This window comes from Acipenser ruthenus, chromosome 23 (genome assembly GCF_902713425.1).
Source record: "Acipenser ruthenus chromosome 23, fAciRut3.2 maternal haplotype, whole genome shotgun sequence".
NCBI lineage: Eukaryota > Metazoa > Chordata > Actinopteri > Acipenseriformes > Acipenseridae > Acipenser > Acipenser ruthenus.
In genome coordinates, this window is record NC_081211.1 from 188,409 (window position 1) to 213,205 (window position 24,797).

General features: G+C 47.9%; 2 protein-coding genes across 4 annotated transcripts in view; one reads left to right on the plus strand and one right to left on the minus strand.

Annotated features, from left to right (window-relative positions):
• The first annotated feature begins 1,875 nt into the window (after positions 1–1,875).
• LOC117412846 (platelet-activating factor receptor-like) lies at positions 1,876–4,638 on the plus strand. Its single transcript, XM_058997321.1, has 2 exons — positions 1,876–2,228; positions 3,387–4,638. The coding sequence occupies exon 2, from the start codon at positions 3,389–3,391 to the stop codon at positions 4,469–4,471; it is 1,083 nt and encodes a 360-aa protein (XP_058853304.1). The 5' UTR covers positions 1,876–2,228; positions 3,387–3,388; the 3' UTR covers positions 4,472–4,638.
• Positions 4,639–9,810: 5,172 nt separating this feature from the next.
• Positions 9,811–24,797, minus strand: part of LOC117413346 (disks large-associated protein 3-like) — a 49,472-nt gene continuing 34,485 nt past the window's right edge. For all 3 annotated transcript variants that reach the window (XM_058997318.1, XM_058997320.1, XM_058997319.1), the window contains 10 exons: positions 18,385–19,427; positions 15,475–15,698; positions 14,847–14,946; positions 14,225–14,444; positions 13,110–13,525; positions 12,939–13,021; positions 12,324–12,688; positions 11,829–11,920; positions 11,359–11,502; positions 9,811–10,975 (listed from right to left, as the gene is read on the minus strand). In XM_058997318.1, the coding sequence (XP_058853301.1) occupies positions 10,679–10,975; positions 11,359–11,502; positions 11,829–11,920; positions 12,324–12,688; positions 12,939–13,021; positions 13,110–13,525; positions 14,225–14,444; positions 14,847–14,946; positions 15,475–15,698; positions 18,385–19,368 (2,925 nt within the window). In that variant the 5' untranslated portion in view covers positions 19,369–19,427 and the 3' untranslated portion in view covers positions 9,811–10,678. The remainder of the gene's footprint in view (positions 10,976–11,358; positions 11,503–11,828; positions 11,921–12,323; positions 12,689–12,938; positions 13,022–13,109; positions 13,526–14,224; positions 14,445–14,846; positions 14,947–15,474; positions 15,699–18,384; positions 19,428–24,797) is intronic.

Below are 24,797 nucleotides of genomic sequence, written 5' to 3' on the forward strand. Positions count from 1 at the left end.
ACCTGGGCATCAGAGTCCCATGCTCTACCAGCAGAGCAAGCAGCCAGCTGGCTCTCCTGCTGCACGAAACACATTATTACATTGTGTGATGTGGACCTGGGGAGACACACTGATTCAACATTTCATTTGTGATTTGAAATGGAAGCCAAACCTTATAGGTCTATATGGTAAATGAAACAATAATTTGGAAAATTAGGGATTAACACAAACATCTCATGTGGGACCTGAACCAACTACCCTGCGAAGCAGAGTCCAGTGCTCTATTAACTGAGCCAGCGAGAGAGCTGCTTAACGGTGTTGTAAAATGCCAGCTAGTACTTGAATGAATTATTCATACACTATATAAAAAACATCCTCCCAGTGCACAGATTCTCAGAAGGGAGCCCCTGCCAGTGAACGACGCTCCTACAGAGAAGCGGGTAATGCACACATTGAAAGTGTAGGAACTATACCCTGTAAAGGGTCATTTGAAAGAACTGTTTAAAACGAAGACTTTTATGACTGTTGCAGGATATTACACTCAAGACAGAAACGGCGTCTATAATGAGAACAGTGGAAAAAGAGATTTCATTCGACACATCGAATATAATAAAGGTGTCAACCACACATGATATGTGTTAACACCTTGCATTTAACTTGAAGAGGCCCAGGACGCAAGGAATGCAAACGAAACAGCTCACGTGAGGACTAAAGAAAAGATAAGATGCACATCCTGACCACGTAGAGACACAGGAAACGACACTGAAAACAGCAGTTTAAGTTAGTAAGTTCAAAACTTAGAAATAATGTAACTCTGACAGACAGAAAGAAATGAAGTTCGACAAGAAGAATGAAATGAGGACTTCAAGTTAGTGAGACAGTAAGAGTGAAGCCCTGAGAGGAGGGGCACTGGCACAGTTTTTAAAGTGGGGGTGCTGAAAGCCATTGAACAAAACTGTAACCCCTGTATATGATGGAAGCCATACAAAGCCAAGGGGGGTGCTGCTGCACCCCTAGTTCCAGCGCCTTAGAGAACACATTTAGACAGTAAGTTGGAAAGAAACAACAGGTAAAGAGCGCTAGACAGTTAGGAGTCTCAATAATATGTGGTCTGAAATCTCTAGACTTTCAATGCTGTGACACAAAACAGGATCCGGGGGTGGGAGGGTTTGTTTTCTGAATGAAACCTCAAATCACTAAAAACTAGAAGAAAAAAGTTAAAAATTTCAACGTGTCATTCTTTCAGTGTGGTTAACCCTGCGGTGGCCAGGGAGAAGTGTGAGAGAGAGAGAGAGAACACCATCCCCATGCACATTTCACACACTCCCCTGCTCCCTCTCTTCTGTCTCTCCCTCGCTCCTTAATTCGAAGGCTCTAAGCAGAAATCACTCCTCAGAAGCAGGATTAAAGCAGGTAAGATATTTAACATTAAGGTGATGCAGGTGGCAAGGTAACACTTTTTTTCGTTGAAAGTTTATATGCAATCTATATACATCTTATAACCTTACAATGCAGTTCTGTTTTTTTTAATAAGTCAGTCTCGGAAGCTATTTAAAGACTTTTGTTTTTAATGAAACGAAATGATGTAGCAGGCTATTTTACATTTTGAAATGAGCAGCTAGTTTACTGTCAGGAGAAAGCTACAACCATCTGAAGAACTCGGCACAAACCCAGAGTAATACCATCTGAAGAACTCGGCACGAACCCAGAGCCGCTCAGGGCTGTGATTCCCCTCAATCTCGTTTTACTGAAACAGAAACCACTTGTGAATCGTACAGATTATTATTATTATTATTATTATTATTATTATTATTATTATTATTCCTGGCAAACTGCAGCTCCACACGCATTTGACCTCAAGAAAGAAAGTACCCAGCTTCCCCAGGCTGACCCAAGCTAAAATTCAAGGACCCTTTCCATGAAGTGTCTGTAATGACTGTGGATTTACACTGTAGTTACTCAGCAAATACACGCGCACTTACATGCCAGTGCTGTTCTACATAGTTGCAATGCACTTAATATGTCAATCTGTTTGCATGATATATGTAAGCACACGATTGTATCAGAAAAGGATTAAAGCTGAAACATTAGCAGCCCACATCCTCTGTAGTGTCAGAGGAGTGTGAAAATGAAGAACTGCTACACTCTCACACTCACTTCCACTCTCTCAGCACCCTGTCAAGCTGCAGGACAGAGCAGGGGATCAGAGAGCAGCGCTCCAAGTCAGACGAGCAGCCAGCAGTGAGCCGGTAAGCATACCCTGTCCCACACCTCGCTGTTCTACAGTGCTTACCTATGCTTTACTATGCTTATTACACTTTACTGTGGGGAACTTGTGCAAGGGTAGAAAGAGTCTAAATCTCATTAATCACATCTTTAAACGGGCACTGTGCGTGCTAGCCTATGTTTATTTAACTTTGATTCCCAAATTATCAGCAAGCAGTAATTGGTATGTAGTTATTTTTTTTCTTCTCAGGAGGATACATTGTACTGTGTTTTAAAATGATGTATTTTATAAAACAAGAAGCACCATTATTATTGCAGCTGCGTTTCAAGGACACATTGTGCGTTTCTTATAACTGTCTCGGGTACAGGTTCTCACACTGTGTGGAGCTTTATCATGGTTTACCTGTCTTCTATCCTATATTATTTCTAACATCATTTCCAGATGCATTTTTGACTTGACTTTTTACAAAATATGAACTAGCAGATATAAAATAGGTTAGGTACTTTGAGCTTCAAAAACCAAAATAAAAACAGTTAAAAACGTTTGTGATTTAAATTTACTAATCAATGTCTGCAACAAAGACTTGCAGACAGACTGTTTCTCATTGAATTTATTCAGTGCCTTGTAGTGTTTCTATATGGTATTAGACAGTTCATTATAAATACTGGATGCACAGCAACATGGTGCTTTAAGGATGTTGAACCAAGGTGTTTAAAATAATCCCTAAGATGACTTTATAGCGAGGTTATAATGAGCACAATGACTTTATAACAAGGTTCTAACGAGGACAATGACTTTATAACAAGGTTCTAATGAGGACAATGACTTTATAACACGGTTCTAATGAGGACAATGACTTTATAACAAGGTTCTAATGAGGACAATGACTTTATAACAAGGTTCTAATGAGGACAATGACTTTATAACAAGGTTCTAATGAGGACAATGACTTTATAACAAGGTTCTAACGAGGACAATGAGTTTATAATGAATTTCTAACGAGGACAATACAGTATTTCTCAATGTACTACTATTGAGCAGTTTTTTTTAATTACGGATGAGACACGATAGCTGTTCAGAACACAGTCTCTGTTTGGTGGCGCTGTGTATTAAACACAATCAGCCTTTTTCTCTTTTCTCTGACCCCCTTTCCTTGTCTTTCCTCCTGTGTGTCTGTCAGAAATGAACGACAGCGCTCTCGTGGAATTGGGCTCCATCGTGGTGACGCAGCCGAGCAGGGGGCCCTGTCAGGTGAGCCACCCCGCGGAGTTCCTGCTCCTCCCGCTGGTCTACACCGCCGTGTTCCTCCTGGGGTTGCCGGGCAACCTGACGGCGCTGTTGGTGTTCTGCAGCCGAGGGACGCGCATGAACAGAGCCATGAAGACCTACCTGGTCAACCTGATCATGGCGGACGTGGCCTTCAACCTGACGCTGCCCCTGTGGATCCACTACTACTTCAACCGCGGCCACTGGGTCTTCACAGAGCTGGGCTGCAGGCTGGCCGGGTCTCTCTACTACCTGTCCACCTACAGCGCCATCACCTTCATGACCCTCATCAGCGTCAACCGATTCCTCACAGTCACCGCGAGTCGGGGCCAGCTGTTCCTGGTGACCAAGAGAGGGGCTGGCTGGACCAGCCTCTGCGTCTGGGCCTTCTGGCTCTGCTGCTCCATCCCCTCCCTCTCCGCGGATCAGACCTTCGAGACGGACCGCGGGGTCATCACGTGCTTCGAGATGGTCTCCCAGGACCGGACCTACGCCTTCCTGGCCTGCCTCTTCTTCCTGTCCTCCTTCCTCACGGTCCTGGGCAGCTACCTCTCCATCCTCCGCACACTCGCAGCCCCAGGAGCCCCCAGGGCCCCCTTCCGCGGGCCACACCGGCGGCTGGCCAGGTCCATTGTCCTGGGCATGCTGCTGGTTTTCGTGGTCTGCGTGGCCCCCTACCACGTGACATTGATCGCCTGGGTGTTCAGAAAGACGTCGGTTTTCAGCTGCGCCCCTCCATCCCTGGTGGACGTGGTGCACAGAGTGAGCACGGCCCTGCTGAGCGTGAACAGCTGCATCGACCCACTCATCTACTGCTTCTCTCTGCAGCACTTCCGAACCCAGCTCCGAGGGCTGTGGAGGGCGTCCGGGCAGTGCCTCTGCAGGCAGACTCCCAGGCAGGCAGCCTCCAGCAGCTCCAGCAGCAAGGGGCTCGCCGTTAAGTGCAACAGAGAGGATCCACACTCAGGATTTAATCGCCGTGACATCTCTGTCTTGTAAATCCTTAAGAGGGTGCACAGCCCCAAAGCATTGCTGATTCGACTTGTGTTCAATTTTCTATCTTCATACTGCAGAAATAAAAAGTAAAAAAAATATGTTTTGGTGAACAAATCCCGAGCGAGGATACCCTTTGTTGAGTATATACTCCATTTATCCAGCACCTGGACTCTAGCGAGCGGCGCGAGGCACCTTGACTTTAAAATGGTACTTTGTAAGCCCCTCTGGTTTGTTTCTTGCTGATGTGAAATTATCTCTGTTCACAAAACAGGAGATGGATTAAAGACTAAGAATAAGATAAACCGTGTTTGTCAAGTGTTGTTTTTCTAAAATAAAAATATGTGATATGACTATAAAATGGGCTTGACAATAATTGCATTACAGAGTTCCTATTGCATCTATGAAGATGTTATAAGCAATACTAGATGATGGATAGTAATGACATGCTATAACATTGTTATAGCAGTGTGATAAGAACATGCAACTAAGACATTTATAACAAACCTTATAACTACTTATTAACATTAAAATGGCATTGCAGTCAACACATGTAACACTTTAGATTAGGGATCAGTTATATATAAGCAATTATAAAGAATAGCAAAAACAATGGCAGAAGTTTATAATACTAGTCTTATTATTTGTAATCATATTCTAGAATTATTAATAGCATAATTAATAACATATTTATAGATTGTTTATAATCACTTATATCGGATCCCTAAAGTGCTACCAAAAAATATCCTTGTTTATAATACTCAGAAGCTATAAAACACATTTAATAAATGAAACTAAGGTGTGTCTATATAATCCAACATGAACACTGTATACCTCCACACAAGCCTTAGTATTACAGTGAGTGCTTACCAGCCGCGTGTGCAGCTTGTGAGAGTGGCCGTGTGATAACAGAGAGAGCTTGTGTGTTATGAGGTTTGTTTGATCACACAGCTCCAGACACACCGGCTCACAGTGATTCATTCTGATTCTTCCTGTCACGCCTCGTTCAGTCTTCACTGGGCTGTTTGGTTTTACTGTTTATTTTCCTCGTTCTTAACCCCACCCTGTCTGTCTGTCACTCCTCTTAACGGCATTGGGCAGCCGTTATACAGACCCACGAGACAGACTTTCACACACACACACACACACACACAGTGTGATGGAGAGGGAACAAACAAAAGAGAAACTCCAACACTATTACCTTAAAAACAAAAGGGCATTCTTCTTCATATTGCTGTCTCTGTTTGTAAATGTAAGAATAACACATTGCTTTAAAAACAACCGCACCTGGAGGGGGAATGATGGGGTGTGGTTCCTGCTTCGCTTTGTAACCTGCAGAAGAGAGGAAAAAACCTAACAGCTGTGACCAACAAACTGGGATACCTACCACTGTAAACACACACGATGTTGTGGATGAAGTACAGTTTGTCTTGTTCGTAGAGATTATTGACAGCTTACCATTTTCTGATGTTACATGAGTCAAGTTTTCGTACGTGTACCACTTTCTGACGATGTACCACTTTCTGACCCTGCACCAGCAAACACACACACACGCACCCAGACACACAGGAAAACCCACCTGGTATTACACAGACTTCCCATTCAGTGAAGAAGAGCAGAATTCTACTTTTGAAAACGATAAACGGGAGTCCCTCCATTTATTTACCCAACATTCCCGCACCACATTTTAAAACAGACTCCCTTTCAAACAGAAGAATAGTGCGCTTTGTTTAGAAAGACGCGAGAGAAAAGCAGGAAAAGAGAAACAAACAAACACAGGCCACATGTCGCTAAAATAGCTTTATAATAAAAAAAGAGTTTGCAACGTCAACAGTGTTCCATTCTGACTGATAAAACACATCACAGTGCCTTGTCTAAGGGTGGCAGGAGCTAACATGGATTTCTTTAGCTAAGTGACTCTGCATTTACTCGGTAGCTGCTTTTTAAACACAGGTGTGCTTTCACAGAATCGCAATGCTATTATGCACTCTAATTCTTTCTAGAACTCTGTTTCCTGTTTTCTGTTTTCATTAAAGAATTCTGCACTGAAGGCAGCTGCGCGTGTGTTTGGTCGGCCTGTGGTTGTTCTCTGATAGACAGGCTCCAGACCTCGAATGCTCTCCAGCACGACTGGAGAAGACAGTGTATGAACACTGCACGGGTGCCTCCTATTAAAATAACTAGCATAATAGTTCATTTACATGATAGCGCACATGAAGGTGTAATAACTGGATGACTACCAACATTGCTGCTCTTGCACAGTAACTATTAGTGTACTACACGTGTTATTACACGTCTCACGTGTTACTGTGTAATTACACCAGGTCCATAGTGTCATTACCATGTAATTACAAAGCAGTTCCCATGTCAATAGCAGGGTCCACTGGTAATTACATAGCGATTCACATCCTGTAATCTGAAACGTCCACACTTGAGAAGGTGACACTGAGCCCCCTGCTGCTGTGTGTGCATCATTCCGTTTGCACAGCGACATGATCCAGTTTTAAAATAAAACCCTTCAGCGTGCTGCTGTTTGGTTTCTGTTTGGGATGTGCTTTACCATACCTCTCTGGGCTTCACAGTGCTTGCCTATGCTTTACCAGATCTCTCTGGGCTTCACAGTGCTTGCCTATGCTCGTCCATGCTTTAGTTACTGTGGGAAACTCTAAGGGTCGGGTAGAACAAAGCGCTTTTCCAGGACCCTCAGTCTGGCTCTGGCTTGTCTTTCCCTCCCGTTTGCAGAACCGCAGCGACAGTAAGACGAGGACACAGGATCCTCCAGCTTGGGGGGCGGGGGGGCGGGGGGACGTTACAAAAATCAAGCAGCATCTTCAACCAACCTAGCATTAACGCGACAGTCATTTAAAAAGCATGCTGCCTAGGGTTAGCAGTTTTACAATGAAAAAGAGTAAAAAGCAAGCCACACAAACTACTGCCTCGTGGGCATGACAATATCAGAATAATCACAATAATATAACACTGTACTTACAAAGTGTTGTCAGTCATCTAGTGGCTGTGTCCACTGTTCATCCCACCATTGGGATTTTGCTACATTAAAATATTATTTTTTTGCAATTTTATATAATAATAATAATAATAATAATAATAATAATAATAATAATAATAATAATAATATCAGACAGCTCCCTCTTAGGCACATTTTATTTGCTCAGTAGAAAACTGTAAAACACGACCAGCGTCATTGGTGCTCTGTACTGCAGGCCTGTTCACTTCTTTGTTCTCTTCCCTCTTCTTTCCCAGTTGTTTGCAAGCGCCCAGCAGGCAGCGAGCGGGTCCGTTACTGGGGTGTAAAGGGGTGTAATGACGGCAGAGCTCCGGGAAAGGATTTGAACGCTCCTGTTGTGCTGTGGATGGAAGCGTAAGCCGCTCTCAGATCGACAGCCCCTCTGACACCGCGCGCTCCTCTCAATGCTGAAGCACTTCTGAACAGACCTCCTCTTATTAGCAGCCTGTAAAGACCGGACCACGTTTCCACTTCCACACAAGCAGCCCCCGGTCTGAAGCTGCTGCACTGTTCTCTGCCTCTTAGATTTTTCATTGCAGACGCTGTTTAGCGTTACAAGGTCAGTTTGTTTGATCCCCTCACTGTTCCAAACCAGAGAGTGAATGCATGCATAGGGAAGCATGGGCAAGCCAAAGAATGGGAGCGAAACCCTTTTTCTGGTCATTTCAAACACATCCGGCAGCAGCAATGTTAAAATAATCCCATGAACACACACACACACAAACCTCAGCCTGCTGACTCTGCCTCTTATGAGGAGGCAGCGACTGGAAAACACAGCAATAACTGGCTTTAGTTCAAGGATCCATTATGAGGAATGTGTTATAAAGGATGTTATAAACAAATTCAACAGTAACACTGCTATTAGTGTTAGTAATAAGAGGCTACAGCAACAGTGTTATAAGAATGTAACTAAGCATTTATAACACAGTGCATTACTGCTTTATGACAAGACAATAGTAATGTGTCACTCAAATGGTATTGTAATAAACAGAGTTCTGTATTAATAATTGTTAAAGCCTTTACTAAGTCGTTTCTAAACGTTTTATGAACGGATCCTTAGACTAACGGGTGAGCAGACAAAGAGGATGATTGGAGTGAAAGTGCTGGCTCCCCGAGCCTACCTATAGGCTTCTATCTGTCTCTCTCAATGAAGCGTGTGTCACTGAGCTTGCTAGGGTCCTGGAAGGCACTGAGAAGGACAGACTTGTACAATAAAACAACTTTAAACAAACTGCATTAGAGGGAGTGTGGCACGACGCAGCTTTTAAACACAGTAACAGAGCAGCTATAGTGTTATTCAACTGGGCATACTTGCCCCCTAGATATAATATAATATATTTATCGCTATAGATATAGATATATTTTAGATCGCATGTCATTTGTAATAAAATATACTTCAATTTTAAAATATGAAGATTTATTATTATAAATTAAAAAAAAAAAAAAGAAATCTAAAAAGGTAATAAAAAGCCTATTATTGTGTTTAAACGGTTGTCATGTAATGAAAAAAACAAACAAACGAACAAACAAAATAAAAACGACCCCTAGTCCCCTGGCTCTAGCTCCCTGGCTCTAGCACTCTGCTGTCCAGAGGTCCTGTGCAGTTTTAGCAGCTTGACGCAGTAACAAGGCAGGGTGTCTGTTGCTGGGATGTCCAGCAGGGGGGGCAAGAGTAACGCAGTTGAGCTCCCAGCTCACTGCTCTGTGAGTTGTGTTGTGGGTCTGTCAGCTCCCAGCTCACTGCTCTATGAGTTGTGTTGTGTGTGTGTCAGCTCCCAGCTCACTGCTCTGTGAGTTGTGTTGTGTGTGTGTCAGCTCCCAGCTCACTGCTCTGTGAGTTGTGTTGTGTGTGTGTCAGCTCCCAGCTCACTGCTCTGTGAGTTGTGTTGTGGGTCTGTGGGTCTGTCAGCTCCCAGCTCACTGCTCTATGAGTTGTGTTGTGGGTCTGTGTGTGTCAGCTCCCAGCTCACTGCTCTGTGAGTTGTGTTGTGGGTCTGTGTGTGTGTCAGCTCCCAGCTCACTGCTCTGCGAGTTGTGTTGTGGGTCTGTGTGTGTGTCAGCTCCCAGCTCACTGCTCTGTGAGTTGTGTTGTGGGTCTGTGTGTGTCAGCTCCCAGCTCACTGCTCTGTGAGTTGTGTTGTGGGTCTGTGTGTGTCAGCTCCCAGCTCACTGCTCTGTGAGTTGTGTTGTGGGTCTGTGGGTCTGTCAGCTCCCAGCTCACTTCTCTGTGAGTTGTGTTGTGGGTCTGTCAGCTCCCAGCTCACTGCTCTGCGAGTTGTGTTGTGGGTCTGTGTGTGTCAGCTCCCAGCTCTGTGAGTTGTGTTGTGTGTGTGTCAGCTCCCAGCTCACTGCTCTGTGAGTTGTGTTGTGGGTCTGTGTGTGTCAGCTCCCAGCTCACTGCTCTGTGAGTTGTGTTGTGTGTGTGTCAGCTCCCAGCTCACTGCTCTGTGAGTTGTGTTGTGGGTCTGTGGGTCTGTCAGCTCCCAGCTCACTGCTCTGTGAGTTGTGTTGTGGGTCTGTGTGTGTCAGCTCCCAGCTCACTGCTCTGTGAGTTGTGTTGTGGGTCTGTGTGTGTCAGCTCCCAGCTCACTGCTCTGTGAGTTGTGTTGTGGGTCTGTGTGTGTCAGCTCCCAGCTCACTGCTCTGCGAGTTGTGTTGTGGGTCTGTGTGTGTGTCAGCTCCCAGCTCACTGCTCTGTGAGTTGTGTTGTGGGTCTGTGTGTGTCAGCTCCCAGCTCACTGCTCTGTGAGTTGTGTTGTGGGTCTGTCAGCTCCCAGCTCACTGCTCTGTGAGTTGTGTTGTGGGTCTGTGTCTGTAGAAGTGCTTTCCTTGTTTTTTCTCAGTGCAGCAGAGATAACGATGAACGCGGTGAGGAACACGCCCACAAAAAGCAGCTGATATATAAAATGGCCCAATTTACTAAGCCTTCGCTGGAGCACACCATTATTTACTGGTGTTGAAACAAGAGGTTGATTTAATTCTCTTTAGGAGAAAAAAAATAATTAAAAGAAATGGGAGCATATTTTTGCACTGGTCGCAAATACAATGAAACAAACCCACGGAATGAAATGACATGAAATGTAAAAGCGAGCTGGGCAGGCTGGTCGGCTGAGGCGCTGTGCTGGGGGAGAGAGGGGGAGAGAGAGTGCCGAGGCTGGGCTGGCTCCGTGGCTCCGAGGCTCTGTGGTTCACAGCCTGGTCTGGGCCTCCGGGATGTAGATCTCGATGCTGTCGGCGCTCTCTGTGGCTGAGTTTTGCCGGAAGGACGCGGTGTGTTTTCCAGCTAGCAGCCTCCACCTGGCCTCCTGCCTCTGCCGGTCCCCTACCAGGTCCAGGGATCGGTCCTGGGGAAGCAGCACCTTCCCCGCCCGGGACCCCAGGCTGCCCCCCATGCTGAGGCTTCCCAGACTGACACTCGTGACAGCACTGCCACTCACACCACCCGCTGACTTCTTTGGTAACAGAGGAGGAATCTTCTTATCCTCCTGGAAAGGGGGAGAAGGAGAGGAGGGGAGAGAGAGGAAGTGTGGGAGTGGAGGGGGACAGAGAGTGGAGGGGGAGAGAGAGGGAGGGAGAGTTAGGGGTGAGAGAAATAGTAAGCTTAGTCATTTTTAAATGACTTTGGTATGATGCATTTTTAACCATTTTTTTTATATGAACCCTTTATTCTCCTCTGTTTTCATCTCAATACAATACTGCAAATTTTTTCACAGATTCCTGGCCATTTCATCTCGGATTCCTCTCTTTTTCCTCTGGTTTCTCTCAGATTCCTCTCTCTCTCCTCTCATTACTCTCTCTTTCCTCTGATTCCTCTCTATTTCCTCTCTTTTTCCTCTCTGATTTCTCTGATTCCTCTCCCAGTCCTCACCTTCCTCTCAGGGATTTTCCAGCCTCTGTCCTTCAGTCTCTGAAGCTCCTGGAATTTGAGCCGCACATCCTCGATAGAGAGCTGCAGCTGATCCCAGAGTCCAGCCAGGTCCTGAGGAGTGGGCTGGGGGTACGCAGAGGGGTCCTGGGGACAGGGGACAGGGGACAGAGTCACACACACACAGACAGACAGAGAGAGAGGAGAGTTAGAGATTTTTTTTTTTTCTCTCCAAAGACTGAATAAAACTTTAGACAATGGGGCTTGAGTATAGTCAGTGTGTTTACTCAACGTTCCACTGCTAATGATATAAAAACAAAAACGCCTTGAAAGCTCTTCAGCGATCTCAAGCGATGTCCACTCCACTACAACCAAACCCATTACAACAGGAATTTACCACTCAGGTATTAATAATAATAATAATAATAATAATAATAATAATAATAATAATAATAATAATAATATTCGCTTACCAAGCTCTGCTGGCACAGTCTGAAAAACTGCTGAATCTTCTGAGTCATCAGAAGCTGGGCACTGCCCACCGCACAGCGGACCATCTCAAGAACTGCGGACACACGGACACACGGACACAGACACACGGACACACGGACACACGGACACACAGACACGGACACACAGACACACACGGACACACAGACAGTATCAGTGAAGTCTGTTTTTTGGACTCTGCTGTAAGTGCTCATATACAAGCTCCTTTCGGACAACATGGTGCCCCATTTGGAGCAATAACTTTGAGAATTTCTCTAGAAAGTCTAGGGTGTCGACTGTGTATGTATAACTGCAGTGTACAAAAATATATTTCAGGACGATTCAGACAAAAGCCCTTCATCAGCCGTGTACACTGTGGACCCAGGGCATGAGGGGCATGCATAAAAGAAAATTAAATTAATGAAATGAAAACATCCACCCATTCATCGGGGAAACCCAGAGGCGGCGTCTCCACTCACCCTCCTCCCCCAGGTCGCTCTCCTCCGCCTCTCTCTCCATGGCCTGGCACCATCCCTCCATCCTCTCCACCTCTGCCTGCAGCCTCTTCAGGAAGTGCTCCCCGTCGCGGGCGGAGGATGGCCGGCTGGGGGGCCCCTCGCTCCAGCCGCTCTCCAGGGGCTGGCAGTCCTCGCGGTACGCCCACTCTCCCTGCGTGTGGACGGTCCGGTACACGCCGTACTGGCCCACGGACTCGGGCTCGGAGGAGTGGCGCTGGAAGGAGTGTCCGAACTGCAGCCCCTTGTCCGCCGTGGCCACGCCCTCGCACCCGAGATCCGCCTGCACGCTCGCCGTCACGCTGTTCGAACGCTTGAACCGCGCCCGTCTGAGGGGGGAACATTAAGACTTTCATGTATGAAATTTTCAAAACAGATGCATCATCAATATACCTCGTCATTGAAAATGTTTTATTTCATTGTTCATATGGGGGCTGTCATGCATCTGCGTCTTCCATATGTCCTTATATAAAGACTAGGTGGCCATGCATGAAAGTGTTAGAATGTACCCACATCCATTGTCATGGTTTCCTCTGTAACTGTTAAACCCTGTGGTGCTGAAATCAGCAGCAGGCTCACCTCCTGTCCTCCTCCACCTGCACACCGATGGAGTGGAACTCCCTGAGGGCTTTGCTCTCCGAGTCAGAGTCCGAGCTGTCCACCTGCACAGAGACACAATGAAACACACTCAGCACAAAGCCCAGAGGGGCTGCTGAACTCGAGGGGTACAGCGCCGGGACCCGGACTGACCTGCACTGCGATGGACGGCCTCCACTTCCTCCCCCTGCTCTCCGACTTGTGCTCCTGGCTCCCGGGCATCTTCAGGCTGTTGTTTTTGGGGGTGGCTGGAGCCCTGTCCAGCACGCTGTCTGCGGAGCTGCTGTGCGGTGGTTTGGGGCGCCCCGAGGAGGGGGTCCCCTGGTAGCCCCGGACCCCCTCCAGAAGGTTGTCCGCCGAGTTGCTGTGCAGTTTGCTGCTCCGGTCCGCGGTTCGGGAGAAGCGCCCCACGTCCAGGCTCTCCGTTGAGTTGCTGCGGGGTTGGGGTTTGGGATGGTCTGGCGGGTAGCTGTCCTGCTGTGACTCTGTGCTGCTCTGGGCTGTGATGGAGATCATGGGTTTGGAGATTCGAGGGGGGACTGGAGGGGGGTGCTTGCGGTGCGGGAACACTGTGAGGGGGGGTGGGGGTGGGGGAGGGGGGGGGGGCAGAAGAACAGCACGAAAGAGTAAAGAAAAACTTAGCTTGACATTCTTATTGACAAAATAAGTAACTTTACAACTTAGTATCTTGTGATGTGATGGATGGTATTTTATGAAAAGCAATGTAAATAATCTACAATATATGGTCCATTATACAATTGAGAAGCTTGGGGAATGTGACATAAGAACATAAGAAAGCCCATCTTGCTCGTTTGGTTGTTAGTAGCTTATTGATCCCAGAATCTCATCAAGCAGCTTCTTGTAGGATCCCAGGGTTTCAGCTTCAACAACATTACTGGGGAGTTGGTTCCAGACCATCACAATTCTCTGTGTAAAAAAGTGCCTCCTATTTTCTGTTCTGAATGCCCCTTTATCTAATCTCCATTTGTGACCCCTGGTCCTTGTTTTCTTTTTTCATATATACATACATGCATGCAGACATATACAGTAATAGTCCATTCTACAACTGAACAGCTTAAATATATATATGTTTAAAATATGTTTTGCAATTGATTTCTACAGTAACAGGACTGTATATCTTAATAATGGAACAGTCCAACAGACATACAGATGGGTGCACTCACTGCCTTGCAGTGGCCCCTATGGGATGGACAGGTTGAATATGGACAGGCAGAGAGACAGACAGACGTACAGACGGGTGTACTCACAGTTGCCTGTCTTGCCGTGGCCCTGCGGGTTGGACAGGCTGAAGACGGACAGGCAGTCGTCGTCCTGGGAGACCCCGGCCTGGATGGCGCGGACGTAGCTGGGACTGCGCGTGCGGAAGCAGCCGGGCAGGTCCAGAGCGTCCACAGCCTGCGACTCGGTCTCCCCGTAAACAGACTCATACATCCCCTCGAACTGCCGCTGCATCAGAGCCTCCCCGAGCTGAACACAAACCCAACACAGAGTCACACATCCCCTCGAACTGCATCAGAGCCTCCCCGAGCTGAACATAAACCCAACACAGACTCACACATCCCCTCGAACTGCATCTGAGCCTCCCCGAGGTGAACACAAACCCAACACAGAGTCACACATCCCCTCAATCTGCATCAGAGCCTCCCCGAGGTGAACACAAACCCAACACAGAGTCACACATCCCCTCAATCTGCATCAGAGCCTCCCCGAGGTGAACACAAACCCAACACAGACTCACACATCCCCTCAATCTGCATCAGAGCCTCCCCGAGCTGAACACAAACCCAACACAGACTCAAACATCCCCTCAATCTGCATCAGAGCCTCCCCGAGCTGAACATAAACCCAACACACGTGTAGCTTCCATACCTGCGTGGCAGTCAGGGAGCGGCTGTAGCTGCATGCCCTCAAGTTGACCTTGGGCGTGGTGCAGCTGGGGTAGTCGGAGCACTGCTTACAGGAGGAGTAGCTGGAGAGGAGGGGGGGGGGGCAGTCAATCGCACATCACATGACAAGGGCAAGCATCTCAGCTAAATAACTAAACACGCTTTTTATTACTCTAGTGAGTTCATTGTTTTTTTGAAAGGTTTCAAAGTTTTGGATGCAGATCAGGTGCAGTCAAGGTGTGATACTTGCTTGAGTTTGCACACAGCAGATATAAACCCCCCTTAGGCAGTGTGTTCAGCCTGCAGCACACGCTGTTATTATAGATGTTAGTACTGCTAAATAGATTGGATTCTGTGTCATGCACCAACAACGTGCCTGCTCTGTTTCCAGAAACACAAACCAGGCAAGCAACTGATTGCAAGAGACATTTTCAAGCAGTTCATCAAAAGCAAATAGACGAACGACACAAGGCTGCCTGACTGACATTTACTGGGTCTTGCTTGGTATCTTTATTGGGGATCGCTCTCAGATCAAGCGGCAAAGGGGCACAGCCACCCCGTTTCTCAATCTGGATGGCCGTGGTCCCGTGGCTCTCTCAGTGGACACTCACTTGCTGGAGGGGCTGCGGTGGTCCATGCTGATGGAGCGTCGGAAGGCCTCTCTCTGCGTGCTCGGCCCGGTCTTGGGGGAGGGTTTGGGGCTGGCGTCCGAGTCCCCGCTGTCGTCATCCCCCATGGCCTTGATGTAGCTTCCGCTCCGCATGCGTCGGCACGGGATCTCCCCCCCCAGCTTGCCTCCCGTGGGGTACCCCCCACCCCAATCGTCCGAGGGAACCTGAGGAAGAGGAGGAGAGGACAACACAAAGGGGTCACAAAAGGGGCTTCGCTGCCGTACGCTCCCCTCACTCCTATACACATTGGCTTTATTATCACAGTGGAACCGTTTCCAGTACCCAGACTGGATGACTGGCAATGCTTTGATAGTCTGACTGTCGTGTGGTTTTGTGTGTTAAAAAATACTAAGCAGACAGCCAGGACACTTCTGTCTCAATGAATAAAGACATTCATTTTTTCTTTTTGTACTATATTTTAGCGCATATTAATTTCCCAGTTTTTGATTGCAGGCTGCAGGTGGGACCGGCTGCAGCCCCAGTTTGATACTGGGAACGAGATGAGAATGTATTTTACAGACTGGGTTTGCGGCACCGAAGGAAACGTGGGGTTATAAAAGCACTGATGTGGTCCCACTTCAATTAAGGGATCCATCAATAATCCTCTATAAACAAAAAAGACTCCTATGATCAGGGAGCCAGAGAGTGGGGTTAGTCGACCACCAGGCAAGGCAGCTGATCAAGTTGCCCTGGAGCAGCAAAGCAGCGTCTGCGTGATATTTATCTCAGGAGCGGCTTCTCGTTGCTCATTAGTCAGAGGTGACTCCAGCGTTTCATTTAGCAGCTAGTTAACATCTCTCTCCTGGCGGCCGAGACAGTAATAAATGAGCTGCCTGTGCCGGATCCCCTCCTCCTGCCAGCACTCACTGCCTTCGATTCCCTGATACAAGCAAACTGCTGCAGAGCTGCAGAGAAATGCAAGGGGGGTCAAAGAGCTCTGGGGGGGTCAAAGAGCTCTGGGGGGGTCAAAGAGCTCTGAGGGGGTTAAAGAGCACTGAGGGGGTTAAAGAGCTCTGGGGGTTGTTAAAGAGCTCTGGGGGTTGTTAAAGAGCTCTGGGGGGGGGGGGTCAAAGAGCTCTGGGGGTGGGGTGGGGTGGGGCGTTTATCTTCTGATCCTCTGATGAGCGAATGAGACGTGTTGAGATTGTTTCGCCCCTCTCAAGGAGAGTTGTGTTACTTCTTGCTGTTGCCAAAACTAAAAAAAAACCAGAAGCAATTGTGTTATGAAATCGTCTGCATCCTCACCACCTGATCCCATACCTTTGGTTAATATAAACCTGTCACGTTGTGATTTCTGCTATTTACAAAAAGACAAAGAAACCGACTCCCCCCCCCCCCCCCCCCACTTATAAAACCAATCATGCCAGTAATAATAAACACACAAGACGACAAGCTGTTCTTTCAAGAGGAACACGGCTCACAGTTTTCCAAACGTATTATTTGAATGTTATAAAATCGGGTCTGCTAACGTGAGCGGCTGGTTTGCCAACACGTCCGCTCCTGCTGCTCACGCTGCTTTGTTTGTGCAGTTTGTACAGAAGACTGCGCTGCAGCGCGGTTTACAGCTGCAATCTCCTGGCTCCTGGCTGTGCTATCCCCATCGCTATCCTTCCACAGTCACCTATTCAGAAATGTGGATCCGAAACAAATCAAACCCTCCATTGTGCCGAGTTTAGAAAGACTGAAATAAACAAAATGCTTTAGTATTTTCTACAGTGGTCATTTTTGATCTCAGATAAGAGTTATTTTATTAGTTGCCCTACATTATATTAAACACATTGAAATGACACTTATAAAAGTTTACCACACTCCCTTGTGTACGGTCCTTTCTCAGTTTCCCCATGCATTTAGTTTACCATGTTTTTCAATAGGCTTTATCATACCTCTCTTGGCTTTACAATGCTTGTCTATGCGTTACTGCTCTAACAATGCACTGTGCTGTGCTTTTACAATAGGACACTTTGCTAAGAGGGCACAGCATGCGGTTTCTGCTCCACGTGTTATCTGTCTGGGGAGCACGCACAGCTGCTGCTGCTGTGAAATTGCATTCAACGGGGACATGCACTGAAGATGCACTTCAACTCAAACTACAATGAAACTGCAATTTGGGCTCACCGTGATTACATGGGCAATTGTGTTTTTTTTACATCAGCATTGTAATCTGCTGATCGGCAGTTAAATTGCAGACAATTCCCTCTCCCAGTTATTTATCTCAATTGAACACACTTTTCACTGCACTTGTATTTCAGGGAGCAGGAATGAAGCTGCTAGATGGAGTCCGATCGATACATTTCGATACAATGAAGTTTGAAACCAGCGAGGAATACCCATTATGAACCCAGGAGCTCATGGGAGTTCGTGGCTCGTCTATAAGCTCTTTCTCTCTCCAGCCCTCCTTTCGCCCCATTCTTGCTCTCTCTCTCTCACTTCCCCCTCTCTTTTCCACCCGCTCTCTCCCCTTCATTCCTATTCCTTCTCTCCCCATCTCTCTCCTTGTTTCCCCCTCTCTCCTCCTCCTGTCTCTTCTCCTCTTCCCACTTTCCTTTCTCCCCTCTCCCCCTCTCGTAATCTCTCTCCAGTCGAGGAGCGGAGAGTTCAGCTGTTTTCTTCACTAACAAGGTATTTGGTGTTTTGCACATGCACATCTGAAAGACAGAATCCGTTCACCGTGGCGTCAAGCATCTGCTGAGCAGATGTGGGATAAGCCGAGAGCCTTCCGACCTGCCACAACAACCCCCAAAGGGACAGGGGTTCAGAGACATACACATATTTACACCCTAGTAAATTTCATATCATTTAATATCCCCCCTCCAGTGTGTGTGTGTGTGTGTGAGAGTGCTGACACAGTACCTGCAGGAAGTGGTAAGCCCGCTCCTTGGTCTTGCCGGGCTCGTGCAGAACCAGCGCCTTGTCGTAGCCCAGTCCGGACCCGGGGTACCCCTCCCGAGCCTGGCTGACCGTCAGGGATGACCAGTTGTTCCTCTTGAGGGAGAGCCCTCCTTCCCCTGCCAGTGCCATGCTGCTGCAAGCCATGCACTCCCCCTGCAGCTGCTGCAGCGCCTTCCCCTTGAGGGACTTCAGGGTCGGGGCGCTGCTGTCCGGCCCCTCGGAGCCCGGCGGGGGCCCCGCCCTGCTGCCCCCGGACCCTGACACCAGGTAGCTGCTGTCGCTTTCCAGATTGTCATCCGAGCTCCACCAGCCGGCCGTCCTGCTGCGCTGCCGGAGCTCCTTGCGATCGCGGCTCTTGCTCCGCCTGTGCTGGCGGGGGTAGTGCTGGGGGTGCGGGGGGTACCCCTCCTCTCCCCTTGGCGCCACCCTCGTCCCATTGTACTCCCTCTTTAAGGGCGCCTCCAGGGAGTGGGACTTGGCGAAGAGTCTCTGGACCGAGTTGACCAGGTGTCGGATCCGGCTGGGGCTCTCGCTGCGCTGCTCCCCGCTAGCGCCGCGCTGGTACTGCAGGGTGTGGAAGCCTTCGGGACGGAAGGGGAGCTGCTTCTCAAACTGGTCCAGCAGCGTCGGGGGCAGGCGCTGGATCTTCCCCCCTCCTCCCAGCGAGAGCTGCAGAGAAGCAGGGGGGTGGTGAGAGGCCAGGCATTCCTCACAGTCGTAGCTCTGGCTGGGCAGCGAGCGAGGGAAGGTGCCCCCGCTCAGCTCCGCGGGAGGGGGGTAGTAGTGGTGGTGGTCCCCCAGCCCCGGGTAGGGTTCGAAAGCAGCGCGGGGGTCCTGGGTCAGGGGCATGCATTCGGGGGGAAGGTCACAGTCCTCTGGTATGCAGTGGCATGGTCCCGGAGCGGAGTGCTGGGAGAGGCTTCTGCTTACATGGTACCCCTTCATTGCCTCCTCATACTGGACTGGACAGTGGGGGACAGACGTGTGGGCTCATCCAGGATTACCTGAGAAGAAAACAGGGAGAGAGAGCGAGAGAGAGCGAGAGAGAGCGAGAGAGAGAGAGAGAGACAGAGAGAGAGAGAAAGAGCGTGAGAGAGAGAGAGAGAGAGAAAGAGCGTGAGAGAGAGAGAGCGAGAGAGAGAGAGAGAAAGAGCGAGAGAGAGAGAGAGACAGAAAGAGAGAGAGAGAGACAGAGAGAGAGAGAGAAAGAGCGTGAGAGAGAGAGAGAGAGAAAGAGCGTGAGAGAGAGAGAGAGCGAGAGAGAGAGAGAGAAAGAGCGAGAGAGAGAGAGTTACAGACAATTTGTGACAATAAACATTCATACAGTTCGTTCTAAAGAAAACCAGTCCATGATACTCCATCGTCTGTTAGAAGCTCTTTTAAAGCTAACATCGCTCTCAATGGCCTTTATCTTGAACTATTCAAACTGAATGGCATATACGAGTGAGCCTTCTGATTCCTTACACACATTAGCGAACAAAGAGGTGTACAGGAATTCTGGAGGGTGATTTTATTGATTCCATCATTAAAAGAGATCTGTTGCTCAAAAATTGAAATTAAGAGGGATTGGAAAGAGGTCTGCAAAGAGGCTGTGATTGTTTATTGTTACTTATTTGTTTGGCAACACTATCTGATGCCCCTCCCAATCTCCCTCGCCTCCCTCCTCTACCTTCCCTCCCTCCCTGATCTCTCAGCACACAACAGACTCGTTCTCACAGCCAGCTCTTAATGCAAACCCCAGCGAGTGCCTCTCTGACTCCACGAGCTACGGCGTTTCAATTCTGTTTTCAGGTGGGGCGCTGACCTAGCTGGGTGATGAAACACTGAAGCATCAAAAACGTGCAAGCGCTGAACCCAACCCCCTCTCGGAGGAGAACTGGAGAAAGAGAATCGGGAATCACAGAAACAAGAGAGGCAAGAACTCCAGACAACATGAATAAACACTGCAGTCCGATCCGGGGGAGGGGGGGAGAAACACCAGGAAATCAAAGGGTTAAGCCCATTACACTGCACCGTGGAGACAGGCTGGAGAATGACAGTACCCCAGTCACTGCTGGCATTCTGCAGGGGCGTCCTCCCTGCCCTCCCCCCTCCTTCGATCTCCCTGCCAATTCATTGATGTGTTTCACACTTTAGAATCAGGATATTACTCACCAGGCCACAGAGGGTTGTTTTTAATGAGATTCCTTGCATGCCGCAGCAAAGCAGACCAGAGAAGCCCCTGCTGAGAATACTGAAGACTGCAAAGATGTATCTGGTAACCAGCGGTAGGAGAGATGCGGGTTCAGGGAAGGTTTGACTAGAGAGACACAGCTTAGAAGAGGATCAAACTGGACCGGGTCACAGCCCCTCCTAAAAGAACCCAGCTATACCGAAGCAAAGAAGGACACAAGAACATCTACCAACGAGAGGAGGATCGTCCAGTTCCTAGAAGCTGATTGATCCCAAATACTGTCAAACCAGGATTAATAATCAAACAGCGCAGCTCGGTAACCCTTGGCAACCCATTCCATCGCCACTCTGTCCTAAGTTAATTTAATTTTCAACTGTGTCTCTCTGGTCCTGGCTTCTGCGTTTAAAGTATGTGATTGCGTTCTTCAAATCCTTTTAGGATTTGAAAAACGTGAACCAATCCCCCTTAATCCTTATTTGTGGGCTCCACAGACGCAGCTCCCTGAAGCCTGTTGCAGGGCCAGCGCAGTGACTGCTGATGCTCACACAGGCAGACACAGGTAATACTCTCCGTGATGCAAGCAGCAGAGTCACGGATGAACCCTGAGCCACACCGACAGGTCCTGGCAGTTCATTTATTCATTCCTGTAGGACTGCAGAGCCACGAGGCTTCGCTTCAGTGCACCAGGAGGTCATAGTCACCCTGTGTCTTTATAGGACTACCGCTACAGGAAAGAAAAGAATAGAATGATATAGCTGTGCCACACAAGTTTAATAAACCCTGAACACGAAAGAGAACCAGCTAACTGTGTACATTAACTGAGAGACGTCCTGAGACCCCAGCACGGCCGAGACAGGCTGCAGTCCCCCATGGCTATGCAATGCATCTACCATGGTTTGGCACGGTTTTTATTTTAATGTGCTTTACCAGACCTCTCAGGGCTTCACAGTGCTTGCCTATGCTTTACCATACCTCTCTGGGCTTCACAGTGCTTGCCTATGCTTTACCATACCTCTCTGGGCTTCACAGTGCTTGCCTATGCTTTACCATACCTCTCTGGGCTTCACAGTGCTTGCCTATGCTTTACCATACCTCTCTGGGCTTCACAGTGCTTGCCTATGCTTTACCATACCTCTCTGGGCTTCACAGTGCTTGCCTATGCTCGTCCATGCTTTAGTTACTGTGGGAAACTCTAAGGGTCGGGTAGAACAAAGCTCTTTTCCAGGACCCTCAGTCTGGCACTGTCTTGTCTTTCCCTCCCGTTGCAGAACCGCAGCGACAGTAAGACGAGGACACAGGATCCTCCAGCTTGGGGAATACAGGACAGTTACGCTCTGCTATGCTCTAAACCCAGAGCAAACCCCTCTCCTTCGTAAGGTATTTACAGACTCTCCTATTTTCTTTCCATTCCTCAGGAAGGTGCTCACCCGCCTCGCCGACAGCAAAAAGCACAGAGCCGTTACCTTTCGAGAATCTGCTGCGGTGCATTTTAAACAGCAAGGTCTTAATCTCCCGTGTATTCAAATACAGAAGCACAGGAGCTCCACTTTCATAACTAAAGGCTTTGGCCACCCTCGCACTCTGGGAGGGGCAGACAGCAGGGGGGGCGATCGATACCTCATTATATATATAGCGAGAGCGCCGGCTGTTATAACAAGCTTTTTTTTAAAATATTTGCTTGCAGAAAGAATGGACTTGGGAATGAGGTCTTTGTTACAGTACAAAAGCAGTTTACAAATATTCCCCACACAGCTCACAAACACTGGAGGTGCAGGAGACGTCCTCCTCTCCCAAAAGAAAGCCAGCTTCTCTTTTACACCAAGGAGCTTGAGAGAGGTACTGGAGAAACAGTCCCTGCGAAGACCAGCGACTTCACACAGCCGGGACGGTCCCCCGAACCCCCCTGAGCCCCCCCTGAGCCCCCTGGACTCTCCCTGCATGCCACACGCCTGTGCTTTTACCAGTGGAGACACTCTGGGACCCTCACTGTATTTTCCAATCGAATCCACCTCCTGAGTGCTCTACACCGGGTAAAAAGCTTTGCTGCTTCCTCGGGCATCAATTCTGACCTTTTTATCCAAATTGACACACACTGACTTTTAGAAAAACCAAATGTTAGAGCTTGAAATTGACATTTGGATGCTTTTAACAGAGCGCGTACCCTTTCCTTTTTTGAGACGTTTTCACAGCACAGGCACATCTCTATTAATGGTCACCCGAGTATGCCGCCCACAACGCCCCAGGACTCATCAGGTCGTTACTCTCTCAATACAAGCGAGTGACAGAGACAGGCCTGACCTATACAGAACACTCTGCGGAAATGAGAAGAGGAAGCCCCATGCCACAGGAAAAGGTATAACATACAACACTAATGTTTTAAAATAATGGCGAGGCATTTAAAATGAACACTGGCTGAAAAGACCTGAATATCTTCTGCACTTCCTCGGAGTTCTGAAGTCATTCATTTTGAAAGCAGCCCTGTTAATTCATGTGGATTTAAATCTTACCCGTACTCATGTCGTGTTCCTTTGTAACAAATGACGCTGCTCACATGTCGAAGGCTTGCATTGATGCACGAATGAACACTTCTCACAACGGCAGGAATGCAAGCCTTATACATGTGATCAGCATTTTAGAAATGTCAGTTTCTACAGTTTTCAGCCCCAGATTTCACAGGGACAGCCACTCAAACTGTCAGCAACCACAGGTAACAGAAGCAGATGAGACACTTCTCAATCAGACCCCCTGTTACTACCACCAATATTCACCTGCGAAATTATTATTATTATTTATTTCTTAGCAGACGCCCTTATCCAGGGCGACTTACAACTGTTACAAGATATCACATTATACATTATTTCACATTATACAGATATCACATTATTTTACATACAATTACCCATTTATACAGTTGGGTTTTTACTGGAGCAATCTAGGTAAAGTACCTTGCTCAAGGGTACAACAGAAGCGTCCCCCACTGGGGATTGAACCCACAACCCTCCGGTCAAGAGTCCAGAGCCCTAACCACTACTCCACACTGCTGCCCTAAATGAATGAATCAACTGCACGGATTTTCACCCTGTTTTTTTTTTCTTAAATAAAAATGTTATACATAATCTAAAAATGAAAACACTGAAGAGCCTTGCTCATCAACAGCTTGCTATTAACTATCAAGTATTAACAAAACATGAACATCAGCAGAGCAGTCTGAGTGCAGCTGGAACCCGTTACTCCCTCCTTCACACTTCACACTGTTTGCCTTGTTAGCGAGAAGCTGGATGCCTGGCCTCTAATCCTCGCTGCTGCTGCTGCTGCAAATAAGAAAATGAGTGATTTCTCCAGCCCGCTGTGTAATCAGCGTGCTCATTAAGAAGCTGCCCCCCCCCCCTGCCGGCCTTTCTCAGCTCATTAGCACTTTTTAGACAAGAGAATTAACACACGGGGCGCAGTCTTTATAAAAATAGGGACGCGTTCCTGAGGGCTGAGGGACTGACATTCACTTTATTATTAAAACCTGATGGTCTCTCAGTACTGAGGTAGTGTGTACGGTGCAGTTCCTTATGAAATACACTAGCAGTTCCCCCCCATGTTTTGCCCCATAGTTTGCCATGGTTTGCACGGTGCTTTACCATACCTCTCTGCGCTTCACAGTCCTTATCTAGTACCACGGCTCCCATCTGCCCCACAATGCCATTCCGCTGGCACTCTTATTCTCGTAGGGCGGAGCACGATTTGAACGACCTCGTACCTCTGAAGCAGGGTACAGTGTTATAAACGGGGGGCACCGCACAGTACATGCAAGGGTTTTTTAAAACGAGCTGCCCCACGGGTGCAGTGGTACCCTTTGGGGCAGAAGATTGTGCCTGTCCTTGATACTGGAGCTCAGCTTGTGTAGGAAAGGAACCTCAGGCTCATGAAAACTGTACTTTACTGTTTCATTTCAGTTCTATTGTAATGAGCAATGGGTAATGACCCCGGACTCGTCGATTTGATCCATGCACAGCAGTATAAAGGCTCAGAGGAACAGCACCTATGGTTACTGCTTCATAGCTACTCTATATTCTAAAAAGGTCATTAAAAACATGCGAAAAGAAGGGGGTGTAATGCTGTTTCCCCCTTAAAGTGTGATTTATTTAACTTTGTTCGAATGGTAATAACAGAGCCATGGTTTCAAACCAGTGCAGATCTCTTTGGCTCCCGG